Source organism: Macrobrachium nipponense, chromosome 12, assembly GCF_015104395.2.
Source record: "Macrobrachium nipponense isolate FS-2020 chromosome 12, ASM1510439v2, whole genome shotgun sequence".
Lineage (NCBI taxonomy): Eukaryota > Metazoa > Arthropoda > Malacostraca > Decapoda > Palaemonidae > Macrobrachium > Macrobrachium nipponense.
In genome coordinates this window covers 95,966,984-95,984,399 of record NC_087205.1, presented here as the reverse complement: position 1 = coordinate 95,984,399, position 17,416 = coordinate 95,966,984, and the positions used below count along the sequence as shown (strand labels likewise).

Here is a 17,416-nt window from a genome sequence, read left to right as displayed (position 1 = left end):
ATGAAATCGACAATAATGGTAAGGACAGTTTTATTAATAATGATGATGATATGAACGAGAATGAGGATGATATAATGTACAGAATGGAACGTAGAACCGACAACAGAATTGAGGGCCCAAGAAAGCCCTATTATATAGGATTAGCAAACATAGAGGAAAATATTTAAAAAAAATTTAAAATAGAAGTCTAAATTTGAGATTTTTATATATGTTACTGTAACTGGCGTTACAACATCGATGGTCAAAAGACAGAGAGAGAGAGAGAGAGAGAGAGAGAGAGAGAGAGAGAGATGTAGGCATTTCAGAGGAGATTTATTTTCCTATAAAGCAATAGGATGTACCCTGTATGCGCTACATTGGCACCTGGTTTCCGGTTAGACGTGATGTTGATGAGCCTTCTGTATGAGCGTGTTAAGCACTTGAAAGTGTGGGCTTGTTTAGCACTTGAAGTGTGGAAGTTTGATGCACGGGGCTTTCCCCTGTTAGGGAAAAGTCGAATAATTTTCGGAAACTGTTAAGACAAGTTGCGAACGTGTGTATTGTTTGCAATTTTTATTTATTTATTTATTTATTTATTTATTTATTTATTTATTTATTTATGTGAATCTAAAGGAACTTCAAAGACTTGTAGGGACTCTTCCTGTCATAAATGTTGAAAAACATGTCTCTCCTGTCATAATCATAAATGTCTTTGCTCTCCATTTCGTATACGAAAGTTGTTTTCCTTGTCCACCTTTGGTGTTATTTTGTTTTGTGATGTAGCCTCACTCCTTGGAGAAAAACCTAGTTTCGTTCACAGGTCTTAATCCTAGGAGAGAGAGAGAGAGAGAAAGACTTCCGTTTCCGGTTGGGACGAGAAGAGCTCGCTTCGTTTCCTTTAAAAGTGACTAGGAAAAATAAATCTTTGGAATTTCAAGTAAGATGAAGGAGAGACGGTGCCCTTTGTTGCCTTCTTTTCAAGACGGGCTTCGTTCTCTTTCGTCCTGATTTAAACACACAACAAAAGAAAGGAAAAAATAAAACATTTTTGTTGCGTTACAGCCTGGTTGTAATGTTATTAGTCTGTTCCATTACTATTAGTTTTCAATACTGTTGGTCTGTTCCATACATTCTTATTCTAATGCTATTGGTCTGTTCCATAACATTCTGGTTTTGATACTGTTGGTCTGTTCCATCACAATCTGGTTCTAATGTTATTAGTCTGTTCCATATCATTCTTGTTCTAATGCTATTGGTCTGTCCCATCAGTCTGGTACTTCTAATGCTATTGGTCTGTTCCATAACATTCTGGTTTTGATACTATTGGTCTGTTCCATCACAATCTGGTTCTAATGCTATCAATCATAAAGGAAAAGAAGTAGGGTTCGCTGATTGGCTGAAAGTTAGCACGCATTAAAATGACTTAAACTACCTAGATGACGAAGTCGAAGCTTTGGAGCATCTCAGAGGGAAGAACAGACCTGTTTCTTTTCTCATGAGAGAAAGGTTTTCAGGTCTCATATTTCAGGTTTAATATTGGAATTTAGGTTTAGGCCGAAGTGAGATTAAGTGGTCTTCGCCATTTGGCTTAACCAGTAGTGTATGAGATGTTATTGCCCACTGATGGATATTATTCAGAAAGGTGGAAACAAAGAGATAATTATCATTTCATGGAATTTTGGCCGTAGATGTTAATTATTGCTGTTCTTTGGGGTTGTAAACAGAGCAGCTGTTCTCACGTGAAAGCAAAATCAAGAACGCGGTAGTTTGCTGTGAGAATCAATGTGAAATCTGTTTATCGTTTCCAGATGTCAAAATCCAAATATTGCTCTATAGTGATGTATAGCTTTTAAGCTTTTTGATTACTATAAACATTCAGAATGCAGAATCTTTTCATTGTTATACCGAAGGCAAGAGTACCATAGATAATGTTACTCCCTGCTTACGTTCAGGTCAAGGCAAATGAGGCCTATTGTAAGGTGCCATATGTTGACAGTTTCTGTGATTGCTTAGTTAATTACGTACAGTTGCAACGATGATTAAGGCCAGTTGCTACTGGGAGCATGCAGTAGCAGAAGTTCTCTCAGATTATGTCTCAGAGGAAAAACCCTTTTTTCAGGTTTTTTTTCCAAAAAATTTAACTTCGTTTTTATCTTCTGAAGTACCGTTGAATTTATTTGGAAATGTGAGTTAAGGTATTAATTATTAAAAGTAATGATTGCATTCCTTTTAAGGAAATTATTGGAATAAACGGGTTATGTTTGATGTTAACTTCCTGGAGGACTTCTCAATGTAGCTGCAACAATATTTGGGCATAGCTTTAATTACCTTGAATTTGTATCCGATGGGAAAGGGCCACTGAGATGTTTAAAGATAGTGGAAGGTTTAATTCAAGTCATTAGGAAAATCAAGGGCATCCAGAGTTCTTGAGAACAAAAAGCTTCACTTTTCCTTTCTACTTTTGTATATGTAATATATTTATTTGTTTATTATTTTTTTCTGTTGTTTTGATTCTAAGAAGTCATTTCTTTTCAACACACTTTTAGCATAGGCTGTATTGTTTGAGCCTTGAGTTGAATACAGTCTGATTCCAGCCCCTGCGACCAAAAGTTCTATTTTTTGTCTAGTTGATGAAAGTGATTCATTTTTTCTTTCAGTCCTGCGAGTAAAGGCTGTTATTCTAGTAGATTTATACGGTAGAAACTGCTGTCTGCTTTCAGCCACAGTTGACAGTCTGGGCTTCATTGTTTGAGACATATGGAAGGACGGTTTATCTCCCGACTTATTTGATGGTAGACACAACTCCTTGGTATCTGCTGATGTCTGCCAGGTCATATGTTTTGAGATTTCGTCAGTCAATGAAGGTTGAGCGAAATAGTGCCACGTTTTAATCTAAAGGCTGCTGCTTGGTTCCTTCCTCTCTCCCCCCCCCCCCCCTCCCCCCCCCCCCCCCTTGCTTAGAGGTAACGTTGCATTTTAGGCCTCCGATATGTGTGAAAATTGCTCATTAGTGCTTAGGTCTATGAAGGGTAGGCATTGTTTTGCCAACTAGTCAAGGGAAAGTTTCCGTTGAAATGCCGCTTATTTGAACATATTTCAAGTGGGTAATTATGCATTGGCTACAGAGACATAAATTAAATGTTCTAGGATAGTTTTTTAATGAACTTTTATATCCTTCTGGTAGACTTGAGTGTCATACAGTAGATCAGTCCTGGTAAACAGCGTCTCTCTTTGAGTATCTCGTCTTTTGTTGGACTGACATGGAGTTATAAGTCATATTAAGCAGTGATCTTCTGGAAAGATAAGACTGCCGGTAATCGTACTGTGAGTTTCTACAGCTTGGGAAAGTGACCACAGGTCAGGTGGATGGATGGGCGTGTGTATGATAAAACCTGGACTACAGATATTTTGGATTTGGTTAACTTGACTTTGGCGCTCTTCATGTTCGATCATCCCAGTTTCATGCGTTCGTTTGTCAAACTCTCTCCAACTGAAAAGGATTATTTGGTTCTGTGGGGAACGTTTCCCTGTCTGAAAAAAGCACTTTTGCCAGAGGTTATTTACTAAAAAATAAGAAAGCTTTCATAACAGAAGTTCAATGTTAACGCTTTTGTTACCTATGAGTACACCGAAATCACCCTTGTTTGGAAAGCATTCTCGAGGTAAATATGGGCTTGAATCGTACAGTTTTGCTGTATAGTAACTGTTTGAATGAAATGACCATCCCCATGTAAATAGTTCAACTATGATTGTATTGCAGGTAGTGTACCGTTGTACTTCAAGTGTAAAAAGTATTTCCTGTCGCCTGTCTGGAGACCACTTATTCTTTTTTTCCCCGAGTAGGAATTTCTTGTAGCAATGCACCCAGAGGATTTGCAGCAACATTTTAGAGTGAAAATATACCATGACCACTTGCATCTTCTTTAGACTTTGCCAGTTTTCTTCTGTACTCCAGAGGTAGAAAGAGTCATTAGTCTGTAGTGCAGATTCATTTTCCTTTCAAACTGGTAGAAGTACAGCATATTATTATCCTTATTATATGATAAACTATTGTAGATCTCTATGCATTCTCCTCCTCTTTTTCTCGTAGTTTTTGTGTGAGGAAAAATTATTTTTGATTGCGAAAAGAAACAAAGATGTAATTAGTCTTCTGTAAATATATAATTTTTTTTCAGTAAAGATTAGCAGTATAGTGTTGTATCGTGAAGGGAGTTCAAATGTCGAGACAGTTATGACTGTGACAGCTTTGGGAAGGGGTGGGGGGTTGGGGGGATTCTTGCCCCACAACCCCCCTCCTGAAATTTCCCAGCACAAGGAATTGAAAAGCAATAGTACTTAAGGATTGTAACTGATACACTACACTTTACAACAACTTAAATAAAAAGTTGCCATTCATTATTTATTCTTTAAAAACAATATGAGAGGTTTTTAGCTGCTTGTTTTTACAGTAAACTACATTTTTTTTATTACATTTCTAATGTTTGAATGCCTTTTGAAACATCAGCATTTGATATTCTTTGGCAAGAAGGCAGTCATAACGGTGCTGGCATGTCACGCCCACTGATATGAAACGCCATACCTTGGGTAGTTTCTTTTCCTCTACATTTTATGTTAGCCTTCCTTCAACTCACTAGCTCTGTCTTGTTCTCTTTCAGTGATCTAACTTAGCGAGGGTTTTGTGTATTCTGTCAGTCGAAGGTCATCCTGCTGCCAAGTTCAAAGCCCACAGATGCTCTAATGAAGGGATCTCTCATTGTAACTGGGCTCCACGTTCATTCTAAAACTAATCCAGTCAATGTGATTATTATTTAATCAAAGGACAAGTTTCAAAGCCCAGAGAGGGTTCAGAGTAAGGGATCTTGTTATTAAACGTAAAATCAAACGCTGGTAATTCTCTTTACACCGTCCAGTGTGCATGTTTGCAAAGACAAAATTTTTTTTATTTACTTAATCAGAAGTATCTATTTGACCTACTTTTGATGCAATATTTCCTTGGTTAAAAGAAGTTTGGCATAGAAAAGCCTGACAATATTCCAGTGCTTTGTCGTCAGGCAATTTATAGAACTGTAATTGCATTAAATTATATATTGTAATGCCAGAACATTTATTCAGAATTCTTTGGAACTTGGCGGAGTCAGTTATTGGAGTGGGTTTTTGGAGAAATTTTCTATGCAAACATGCAGAGAGAAAGTGAAGTAAACGGCTCATTTTTCAGAAATTATAATGATCTACCAGTGAGCACCACTAATTAATATAACTTTGAGTATTTATATGGTCATTAAACAAATGTAACTTTTACCTGATAATGATCCACCAATGAGCATTGCCAATTGATATGACTGAAAACGATTAATTTTTCATATAATGATCTACCAGTGAGCATCGCTAATAAATATTGCTTTGAATATTTATATGGCCATTAATCAATTATAATTTTTATCTGATAATGTTCTGCCAATGAGCATTGCCAATTGATAAGACACTGAATAACTCTATATGATCATTGTAGCTGGGCAGCCTCTTGAGTTCTTTATTTTCAGCCAACAAGACAGAATTGTCCGGCCTATACACACAATCTTTCAAATTTTCTCTCTCTCTCTCTCTCTCTCTCTCTCTCTCTCTCTCTCTCTCTCTCTCTCTCTCTCTCTCTGTTTATGCCTGTGTCTTTGTCTCTCTGTTTTGAAAATTTTAGCCTTGATTTTTTTTATCTCTCTCTCTCTCTCTCTCTCTCTCTCTCTCTCTCTCTCTCTCTCTCTCTCTCTGCGCCATCTTCTTCCTTCCCTCCCTCCCTTCTGCCACCTGTGGAATACAATAGCTTGCCTGTAGTTTTCAGGGGAGCCAGGCCGTCACACTTAGTCTCCTGCATCCTCTACTAACTTGGGCTCGGCGTGCCTTTGGTGGCTGCTGCTGCTCGCACCGACACCACCATCACCACCACCACCTCCTCCACCACACCTCCACCACCACCACCACAAAAAAACACCAACACTCAACCACCACCACCCACCAAAACAACCACTCCATCTCCACCAACCACAACCTCCTCCTCCACACACCACCACAAAAAAACGCCAACACTCAACCATCACCACCACAACCCACCCACCAAAACAACCACTCCATCTTCACCACCATTACACCACCTACCATTTCGACCACCATACCACCGCCAACTTGCCGCCCATACGCCCCACCGGCATGGCCCAGCTGGAAAGTGAGTACAACGTTACTCTTCAGATGAACAGCATCCTTTTCTGCCTTTGGATTTCTCTCCTACTTCTTCTTCCTCCTCCTCTTCTTTCTTCTCTTTCTCCTCCTCCTCCTCCTCCTCTTCCTCCTCCTTCTTTTAATTATTTGGTCGTTTATGATTAACCATAATAATCACCTACAGAAAATGGATGTGCTGTTATTTTTTCTTATTTTTGTTTATTTATTTTTTCATATATAAACTCACTCGCATCTATTAATTAATAATAATAATATGTTATGCTCCAGCAGTCCAGAATGGACAGGCCTGAATCACACTTCATTCAACCCTTGGCACTCCCCCTCCCCTTCCCTCCCCATCCCCCCCTCCCCCCACACCTTGTAAAACTTAATAATAAACCATTAACCTGTCAAAAAAAAAAAAAAAACTATTCTTGTTTTCCTTCTTCACACCCTCTGAAATGTCTTTAGTTAACAATATAGTTGTTATTAGTCTTGGAAGCATGCGATACTTATAATAAAGTTTTTTGCTCGTGTTGTTTTTTATTATTATTATTATTAAAAAATGTCAACTATCTCAACCTGCACCGCATAGTGCAGAGCACCTAAAGCTATATATTTGTTATTAATATTCTACGGTCTTTCTCGTTAACTTGTTATGAATATTTTATTGTTATTATTGTTATTGTTATATATTGTAGCAGTTCTCATTGCTGGATATATTATTTCAACATTATTATAAATCCATTTTTCTCGCTCGTTTTGTAACCCGTTATTATATATTATATATCTATATTCTTATATATATATATAGATATTATATATTATATATATATTTCACTTAATTATAAATCCATTTTTTCTAGCTCGTTTTAAGAACACGTTTTATATATATATATATATATATATATATATATATATATATATATATATATATATATATATATATCATGTATATATGTATGTATATATATATATATATATATATATATATATATATATATATATATATATATACTATATATATGTGTGTATGTATATGTATATACTACTATATATATATATATTAATATATATATATATATTATATATATATATATATTATACAAAAATGTCTGTTTTTATAAATCTCCACAGTTTTTTTGTTGTGTACCTGAGAATTTTAAGTAACCTTTTTTTAAATATATATTAACTCATAACAACCTATGGTCTTCATTTCGTGTTTACATTAGTCTTCGCCTTGATTTTAGTGTGTCTTTCTTTTCACAACGTTCCATGTCTTGCGTTCGTTGTTTTGTTATTATTCCTAGTATTCATTTGTTATTTTATGTCCCTCGTCATCCACTAACTTTTGTCAGTCCCAAATCCTCATATTGGACTGGAATGCAAAGCGCAAATGCCTGGGCTTGTGTCATGTTGCGTTTTTTGTTTTTTTTAGTAACTCCTTCGTTAAAGTAGCTTTTAAATATTTCACCTTTTTATGTACTTTGCAATTATATATATATATATATATATATATATATATATATATATATATATATATATATATATATATATATATATATATATAAATTCACGTGCATTTTACAAAATGCAAGCAAGATTTTAGTCTCTGCATGTGGATGCAAGACAATTTTTCTGAAGGCGTATGAAACAGGCCATTTTGATTATGCTTTTTTTTTTATCGCTTTGTCCATGAGCTTTCATTTCTGTGATGCGGAGTTTTGTGTATCTTGCCTCTTCTCTTAGATAGTTGTAAATTTTTCCACCTTAAGATTTCAGGGAACTTTGTGAAATTTTGTGTATAGCTCTTTTTATTTTTTCCTCTCCGTGGATTTCGTTGTTCTGACCGCACGAGGTATGTGTTCATTTTCACCGTTCCCTAACAGCATTCAGTGTTCTTTTTTTTTTTTTTTTTTTTGAATAAAGTTGCCTTGAAGAGAACAGCAGTGTTTTGACGACTGCGATTTTCTTTTTTCTCCACTGAACGTTTTTGATTGCCGTTTTCTGTGGTGGATTTTAGACATATTTACCATTAATGTTTTACCATTAAATGTTTTTGATCTGCCGTTTTCTGTGGTGGATGTTGAACATATTATTTACCATTAAATGTTTTTGATCTGCCGTTTTCTGTGGTGGATGTTGAACATAATATTTAAATGTTTTTGATCTGCCGTTTTCTGTGGTGGATGTTGAACATAATATTTACCATTAAATGTTTTTGATTGTCGTTTTCTGTGGTGGATGTTAGACATAACATTTACCATTAAATGTTTTTGATCTTCCGTTTTCGTGTGTTGGAAGCTACACATAATATTTACCATTAAATGTTTTTGATCTGCCGTTTTCTATGGTGGATGTTAGACATATTTACCACTAAATGTTTTTGACCTGTCGTTTTCTATGGCGGATGGTTGATTATTTACCACTTAACGTTTTGTATTTGTCGTTTTCCATGAAGTAGGATAACCATATTTACTGTTAAACGATTTCTTTATTTTCGTTTTCTGTGGTAGGTGGTAGACTTACCATTAAACATTTTTCCGTTTTCTTTTATGGATAATGGACGTAATTACCACTAAACGTTTATAATTCCCGTTTTCTTTGATGGATGATGGCCGTGTTACCACTAAACATTTTTGATCCCCGTTTTCTGTGATGGATGATAGACGTGTTACCACTAAACGTTTTGAATTCCCCGTTTTGTGTGTGTGTGTGTGTGTGTGTGTATGTGTGTAGATGATATATACGTTTTAATTTCGTTGATCTTTGTACTTTGTTTGTCTGTTTATTTTTCCATCGTGAATGTTTTTGTGCAAAGACTTTTATAGTACCCATTTACTGGTTTTTATTTTCGTCTGTAGTCTGATTTCACAAATGTGCTTTCATGTGTTTAGCTGTATGGCAGCGTGACCGTATTTTTTTTACTCGTCCCTTTTTTTTGTGTGTGTGTTTCAGTCCAACATTATCCACTCATCGTATTCAAATCAGTCCACAGAAATAATAACTGGTCAGTCCAAGATAGGGTTTGCTGCAACAATGCGTCATAGCTGCCATTGGACGTCCACACCTTTTCATTGATGGGCCCGACTTGTGATTATTTCTAAAAAATTTTTGTCTTTATGCAAAATCAGATCTTGTGATGAGAGGCAGGTTACTTGACTGAAAGGGAAAACGCTTCGTATTTGCTGTATGGTCGATTCACTTGATTTTTTAACAGGTTTCCGATAAACTTCTATACAAATAATGACTGCCCGAGTCTCTCTCTCTCTCTCTCTCTCTCTCTCTCTCTCTCTTTAGTTCCTCGTCCTCGGAAAAGTTGAATTTGAATCCTGTACTAACTTGTGGCAGTTCGAGCATACGGAACCCTTTAGATTTTGCGAAAAAAAAAAGTCCTTGAAACCCATCTCGTAGCATTATGGAGCTTAAAATTAAGTGTGATCACATCTGAGAAAACTAAATTGAGCAATTTAGCCAAATATTTGTCTTTTGGAGGTCTGTTTTACACCAGCTGTTAATGTTTATTTTGGAGAAAAAAAAAGTAAAAAAAATCTATGGCGGCAAACATTTTCTCGAATTAGTTATGAATATATCGTACAGTATATTGGTCGGTCCTTTTTAAATAATATACCTTTAATATAAAGGATACCCCAAAAAAGATAAACATGTCAGAAGCGTAAAATGATGCAATATTTGTCCGGCGATGATTTCAGCGTATTTTCCAGTGATTTGTAAACTTATTATTTAAAACATTCGACGCTTCGGAAAGTTTTTCTTTTCTGAACTTTTATGTAAAAATACCAGTGTTGCTCGTACAGTAATGAGATGCAAATTATAAAAGTTTGAAAGGGACAAACTCTTCCACCGGATTCAACATTATTTACGCGTTTTGCTTTCCATGCTATTTGTGAAATAGATATGATGTTATTTGAACATTGTATCAGTTTAACATAATGTTTGAGATGGTTGAAATGTTCTAGGTAATGCCCCATTAAGAGTGGTTTTACTAGTCTCATAGATTCCATGCCACTCATGACTTTTCTACTTCTTCAAAAATAATTGAATGACGAAACATACCGAGCTACGATATTTGCCGAGCCGTGTTTTGAATTACGTATTATGATCTTGGCAACTGGAGTTACAGAAGTAAAGGTCATCGTTTTGGTAGTCTCATAGAACTGTGGATGGAAGATATAAGGAATTTATACCTCGTAGTCACGAGAGGAGTGTTTAGTGATTTATCGTAATCTGGAGATATTAATTTATATTTTTTTTACGTCTGTTGCTATCCAATAACATTTCGCTCTGCGTTAGGGTGATTCGGAATTTTACTCTTACTCGTTGTAATTTAAAACACAGGTTACCGTTGATAATCAAAGTTTAGGATGGTTGTTGAAATGACCAAATACGACAGTTTTGCTTCAGTTGGCACCGAAAGACCTTTTTACTTGTTGTAAAGCGTAAGTTTTAAGTGTGGCGATTCCTTCCCCGACTTGACAGTTTTACCATACGACAGATTTGATTCTGATATAACGTGAAACCCTTACAATTATTTTCCATTATAATTACTGTACTAAGTTCACTTGGCGTTTTTCGTCGGCGCGATCATTTTTCCAGGTGATTTTAAACCCGCAAAACTTTATGGTGCCACACTCATATTTTCAAAAATTTGGGATGCAGTTAATTAACTTTTTTTCATTTTGATAAGAGAGATCTCTTCTTTCTGCGTTTCCCTTTACCATACCTTAGTTCCCAATGAGCGCCATATTCTTTGGAAGCTTGAATTTCAAGGCATGGACCCCTGTGGTGGGTTTGTCCCATATGAATAGGATCCACCTTTTGAATAAGAATAAGTTTGTATTTATATTTCTCCCCTACAGATCTTGTGTGTTGAGGAACACCTATATTAAAAGTCGGTTTGGAAGAGAAACCTAGTTTCTAAGGAATTAAAAAAAAGTCTGTGTGTGTAAAAAGAATTGTTGAGAAACATTTTATTTTACGGAAGTGAAATTTAGATGTTGAATGTGAATGGGAGACAGAATAACTCAATTTCCTGAGCTATATCCTGTGTCTTAGAAGTTAGAGACGAAATGAAAGTTACTTTTCTAAGGAAAGACTCATCCTTAGGGGCAACAGCTTATTGTTATGTGTATGTTTTTTTATTATTATTTATTTATCCTCTCCCATTAACTAGCGTCATTTTGCAGTGCTTCACCACTCATTTCATCCACAGAGCATTTAAGCACCAGAAGCTCATTAGCCTCGAACACTCGACTGACAAACGGTCGCTGTGAGGAAAAGGAAACGTTAATGTCAGTCAGTCCCTTACTTCTTTTTCAGCCGACTTCAGAATCCCGATAATAAGATCCTAGGTAACTGAAGCGGCTGGTTTCTCCATCTGTGAGTCCCCCACCGACGAAATCAGGGCGACTGTAACTTTTCCTTTCGTTTGTCTGTCTGTAAGGGCTTATATGGGACGCTCGCCTCTTCGTCTGACAGAACTCCCGCGCAGTTCTGGATGTTTCTGTCAGACTTCGTACACGAAGACGGAACATTGGTATAGATGTGGAAAAGTATAAGAGAAAAATAAAACTAACGAAGGAATAAACGAAGAAAAAAAAGGATAACATTGGCGTAGACGTGAATAAAGGGAAACCCGTCTATATTATTCATTTTTTTCCATCACTGCACACTTTCTTATTACCTAGTAAGGCTTGTGCCAAAGGATGAAACCTTGGATGCAAACTTCATAGATTCTATACCAAATTTAACCGGTGGCTATATCACAGAAATACTGGAAGGGCAAACGTCAAATTAAAATTCGACGGCTAAGGCCAGTAAGTGACTGAGGAGCAGTGAGATTCACTTAAGCGTCGGGTATTGGCGGTCGTTGGGCAGAGGTGGAAGATGGTGACTACGCCTTTAAACGCTTCTGAATTATAGAATTATCCCACCCCTCCCCCACCCCCCTTCTCTCTCTGTCTCTGTCTCTCTCTCTTTCTCTTGCCCACTTAATGGATTGCGGTGTTTGTTTCTTAAGTGACTACAGATCGTGAGAAATTCTCTCTCTCTCTCTCTCTCTCTCTCTCTCTCTCTCTCTCTCTCTCTCTCTCTCAGATATGTTATTTCTGGTAAGCGTTTTCCTTTGCCCTTTGATGTCACCACACTAATATTCTTACAAGCAAATTTTATCGCACCGTTTCCTCTTATCTCGCGTTTTTGCAAGTCGCCTGCATTTGTTTTCAACCGTTCTTTGTTTTATGATGCCTTCCATGATGGATCTACCAAAACAGTTTCCCTGCGGGATGCTATACGGCTCTTGCTTTATTGCGGGATCAACTACGATGCTCTTGCTTTCGAAAACAGCCATTTCAGGAAATAATGGTGGGCGCCTGACGTTGCACCAGCCGCCCGCCCTCCTACCGTTTTCAGCAAAGGCCTCCTCCTCCTCCTCATATTCCTCTCCGCGCCCTTCATTCCCCGTCCTTCGTCGTGAAAGCATTTTATAGGACCCGAGAGGTCCCGTTATGATGACCTGGCCTGTCTCGTCCTTGTCGCTGTCGTTTTCTGAAGCTGACCTTTTCTTGCTAGAACTTTTCGCTGGTTATGTGGACGTTTCGTGCCAGTTTATAAGGCGTTGTGGTATCTATCTCTTCTTTGCTTCTTTCCCCCTGTCCTCTGGACATCGTTTTCTTTTCTTCTTCTTCCTTCTCCTTTTTCTTCTTCTTCTTTTCTTTTTCTTCTTCTCCTTCTTCTTTTCTTTTAGAAGACTGCCTGAGTGGTAGAGGAAAACTTGTACAGTTGTTTGTATTTTGTGCATAGTGTTTTCTGCCTTGTATATATATATATATATATATATATATATATATATATACAAGGCAGAAAACACTATGCATATATATATATATATATATATATATATATATATATATATATATATATACAGCACACTCACGTGTGTGTGTGTGTGTGTGTGTGTACATTTTCCCTTCCCCTTTTTTATAAGACTTTTCGTGTAAAGTCCTTTCTTCTCTATTGATGTATTACGTAGACATTTCCTTCTCGACGACACCACAATTCAAATGACGCAGTGGGAGTCCCACCACAAGACACCAAGTCTTTTAAGACGTCAACAGGCGTCCCGAGTACGAGATAAAGACTTTTTTTGTTCCAGTTCCATTCATGGCTATTGAAATCACATTTATCTCTGAGGAAAGCGCCGTGTGCTGGCGTATATATATTCTTTTAATCTGTCATTTTCTCATTGGCCTTTCAGAGTTCTCTTTTCAAGAGGCATAGATGTCACGAGTCCATTTCATATTGGGGGTATTCTCTGATCTTTTGAGCGTCAAATGTCAGAGTCTAGCCAAAGGAAAAACAGGAAGAAGTGGCTGGGAAAATGTCAGCTACAAAAAAAAAAAAAAAAAAAAAATGACGAATAACTTATTGTATTTTGGTTCATTCTCCCTCCTAAGATTTTCAGCTTGTTTTTCTTAAGATATGTGTCTCTTCCGTTATGATAAAAAAAAACTGCTCGATTGTATAAAACAAAACAAAAAAACATTCTCTTAATTTGGAATTGGTCGCTTTGGTGATTTTAACAGTTTGTCAAATTCATTCGTCTAACGAATTCGTTTCATGCGTGCCAGTTTAATTTGGGGAAAATGAAATGAAGCGTGTTTTCCGTGTGTTCTTTAATGTAATGGGTCAGTACCTTGCGTTGTTTTAAAACAACCTATTTTGGTATCTTTTATTTTATAGAAATTACGAAAGGGGCTTCTCAAAGGCAAAGCTGTTTCTCTGAATAATATAAATTCGTGCCCTGAAAGCCTTATTCCAGAACACTTTGTCGTATATTTTATTTTTAGCGCAGACAGGCATTGCTAGCATAAGTATTCAGCGATGTGACAACATTTTCCGAATTGTTTTTTAAACTACGTTTTCCTCCGCCCCCCTTCCCTCCCCCTCCCCAACCCCTCCCCCTCTCCCCTCCCCTCTCTTCCATCTCGCGTCATTGCCGCCGTTTCAGGTGAAAACATCTAGTATCCCATCTTGACGAGTTCTTGAGTTTCCCTTGTTGTTTTTTTTTTTTTTTTTTTTTTTTTTTTTTTTTTTTTTTTTTTTTTTTTTTCCACTGCTTTGATACCGGCATACATTTTTCCTTTGGGCAGGACGCTGCGTCGTTAATTTCCAGAAATTGTTACCATTGTTCAGAGGATGAACCCTATTCATTTGTTTGGTTTTGTGTCCAGCACTCCACAGCACTGCTCTGCTGGGGGCCCTTGTGCGTTTTCTAAATAAGTTGCCTCTTTATATATTTTATAATTGTCTTTTAGTGTTTTCTCGTCAGCATCGCAACTCTTGCAGAATAGGAGTCTATAGTTCTTACTTAAATTTGCTCTCTTCTTGTATGATCTTCACTACGACTGGAAATTCAAGCTTGCAAAGAATATTAAAGTGTTCATGCGAAAGAAGAGATCACCTATTGAAAAATGAAAAAGAAATAAAACAACTGGAAATGGGAAAATACTCATTTTCCTTGAGAAATGAACCAGGAAGCAGTTTCAGAAGAGAAGTGGGCTGGAAAACATTACTTTTTCTGGTATGTAAAAGATCAGGAAAGAAATGCTGATAATTGCAGAATGGGTCAGTCTGCTGAATTAGGTCACCTTATTCACTTTTATCTTTTTTTTTTGGCTACCCGTGCTTTAAGTTAACCAAGCACAGAATCGAGATTATGCTGTGCGTGTCGTAGTTGTTACCAATACCAAATGTGTTTATTTTGTGACAGCACATGTTATGTGGAAAAGTATAAGAGAAAAATAGAACTAACGGAAGGAATGAACGTAGAAAAAAAAGGATAACTGAGGATGATAGGAGATAGAGAAAATATGAATTAATATTTCATGAGTCGTTCTTAAGTATTGGAATAAACATCACAGAGAGAAACATTCCTGAAACTCGGGTTGACTCCCACCTTGGATAATTGTCAAGCAGACCAGACGATGACTCATTAAACAATTGTAAAATTTCTTGAAATCTGAGATTGGAGAAGATCTGCCAAAGACCCTAGACTGTAGCAAGAGCGTCTGTTGAGAGGCCCCAAGTTGAGATGCCAGTTATGTTCTAGCTCTCATATAAGCTCCTGGCATGCTTGAATGTTTTCATTTTGTTTTGATTAGCCAATGAGGCTAATGCCAAATAAAGAGAGGTATCACTGTTGTAATTGTAATGAAAATGAGTCATTGTCTTCCTTTCAAATTATGAGATTTATATAAGGAAAGTTGCTGAGACAACTTGCAGCAAGCAAACTCTGCGTGATTTGGTTTTGTTGTTCTCATAATGTGGCAGTTTTGTGTGAATTTTGAAGAGAGACTCAAGAAATAGTAAAAACAGTATCTCATTGCTAAGGTTAACCTTTTCACCTGTTGTACATTGCTTTAGAGATTTATTGAAACAGTACCTTTGCACACACTGAGCACACTGGTTACTTAAAGACCATTCCATTCTCCTCTCATTCCATGTTTCTTTGTCTTTCTTCTTTGTCCTTTTTCGTCTCCCTCACCCAATCCCATTACCTTCAACATGCACATACACTGCCACGTCTACATCTGCCTTCCCAGCTCTTTAGCAGATGTACCAAACTTCGGGAACTTAAGTAATATCGTCTCATAACTGGTGACACCCTAAAGAGGTTTTATTAAAAACAGCTGAGCTAAGTTCACTTCTTATGCCTCTGGTACAGTGATAGTAAATTAGAAGAGCACTGTTAAAAGTGAAATGACATTGTGTTACGATAAATTCCATTTCTAAAGTGGGTTTACTGTTTCTACTACCACTGTTATTTAGATAAACTTTGCTTGTTTTGGAAAATCTTCCTCTCAAGTCCATACTGTATCAACACTGATCAGAACCTGGCATGTTGCAAACTTATTGAAATAATTAACTTTTTTTAATGCCTTTGGTATAAATTTGTTATGAAGCAAATAAACAGATTTTGTGTATGTGCATGGTTAGTTGGTCAAAAGAGCTATAGATAGGAAAGGTTTTCTTTCAGCTTGAAATTAATTTTAAGCAGAGAGGATCATACTAGCCTTTTAAATTCATACACGTAAGCAGAGTTGCTAAGCATGTGCCATTGATTATACCTGATCACTACTTAACAATTTATGCAAAAGCTGTGGATTGTTGTATTGTGTACTGCTTTTAGTATTTTGGTAACATGCTTCAAACAGCACTTTGAATAATATTTTAAGCTTATTATTGTACTGTACCAGAGAATGTTATTCAGCACTGGAACTGATTCTATTTTAATTTTTCTGTTTGGGTAGACAATTGAATTCTTTGGGTAGACAATTGAATTCTTTAGACAGACAATTGAATTCTTTCAATCATTTCCTTCATTTTCTCTTACAGTACCGTCCATAGTGGTGCACAACGGATCGACGAGCGCCCCAGCCAGCCCCAGTATGGAGCGCTCAGCTAGACCTCTCCGGTCCCATCCAACGCTTTCCAAACAGGTAAGTAAATGGGAATCTATTATACACAAATTTTGTGTTGAACATGAGAATTGTGTTTATTTTACTCTATATCATGTATGTACTAGTAAACCTGTTAGCTTTTTTATTCTTTTATGTTAATTCTTTACAGCAACATACAGTATATTGTACTCAAAAGAACTTTGCAGTTTTTTAGTAAAATAATTATCAGTTATAAAGGCCATTATTCTCTGTCTGATTTTGCACATGTAGAACATGCACTAGTATTTCACAGCTTTGTTTACATACGTATTCACAATGAACGAGGATTCTAGAAGTGAGCTGCATCTGGCCAATGCTTGAAGGTTTCTAAACAATCAATATGCAATTATATCTACTGTCAGTGTTATAGAATGTTACAAAAAATACACTGTAAAAGAGTCTTTCTTCTAATTTTGTAAGATCTGTTCATGTTTGGAGAATGTAAAATGAGTATTAGTTGTAATATTAGTTGCAACAGGATTTTATATAACTTGTTGTAATCATAATATTCCTAGTTTTTCCATTGTCCTTCCTCTTTCAAATACTGTACAAGCTTAAGTTTGAAAACATGTAAAATGCTGGAGATGTAAAATAAAGTTTTTGTTTTGGAACTTTTCATTTTTCATGAGGTACATTAAGGAAAAAATCTACATTTTACTTTGAAAACTAAAAAAATTAAGGAGTCTTAAATTAGAGTCCCATAAGATTCC

At 36.4% G+C, this 17,416-nt stretch overlaps 1 protein-coding gene across 9 annotated transcripts in view; it reads left to right on the top strand.

Annotated features, from left to right (window-relative positions):
• LOC135224681 (cAMP-regulated phosphoprotein 21-like) overlaps positions 1 to 17,416 on the top strand; it is a 309,729-nt gene that overhangs the window by 215,851 nt on the left and 76,462 nt on the right. For 6 of the 9 annotated variants that reach the window (XM_064263935.1, XM_064263929.1, XM_064263931.1 and 3 more), the window contains exons 3-4: positions 5,806 to 6,193; positions 16,603 to 16,706. In XM_064263935.1, the coding sequence (XP_064120005.1) occupies positions 6,178 to 6,193; positions 16,603 to 16,706 (120 nt within the window). In that variant the 5' untranslated portion in view covers positions 5,806 to 6,177. The remainder of the gene's footprint in view (positions 1 to 5,805; positions 6,194 to 16,602; positions 16,707 to 17,416) is intronic. The other 3 variants (XM_064263932.1, XM_064263934.1, XM_064263933.1) reach the window with 1 other exon arrangement.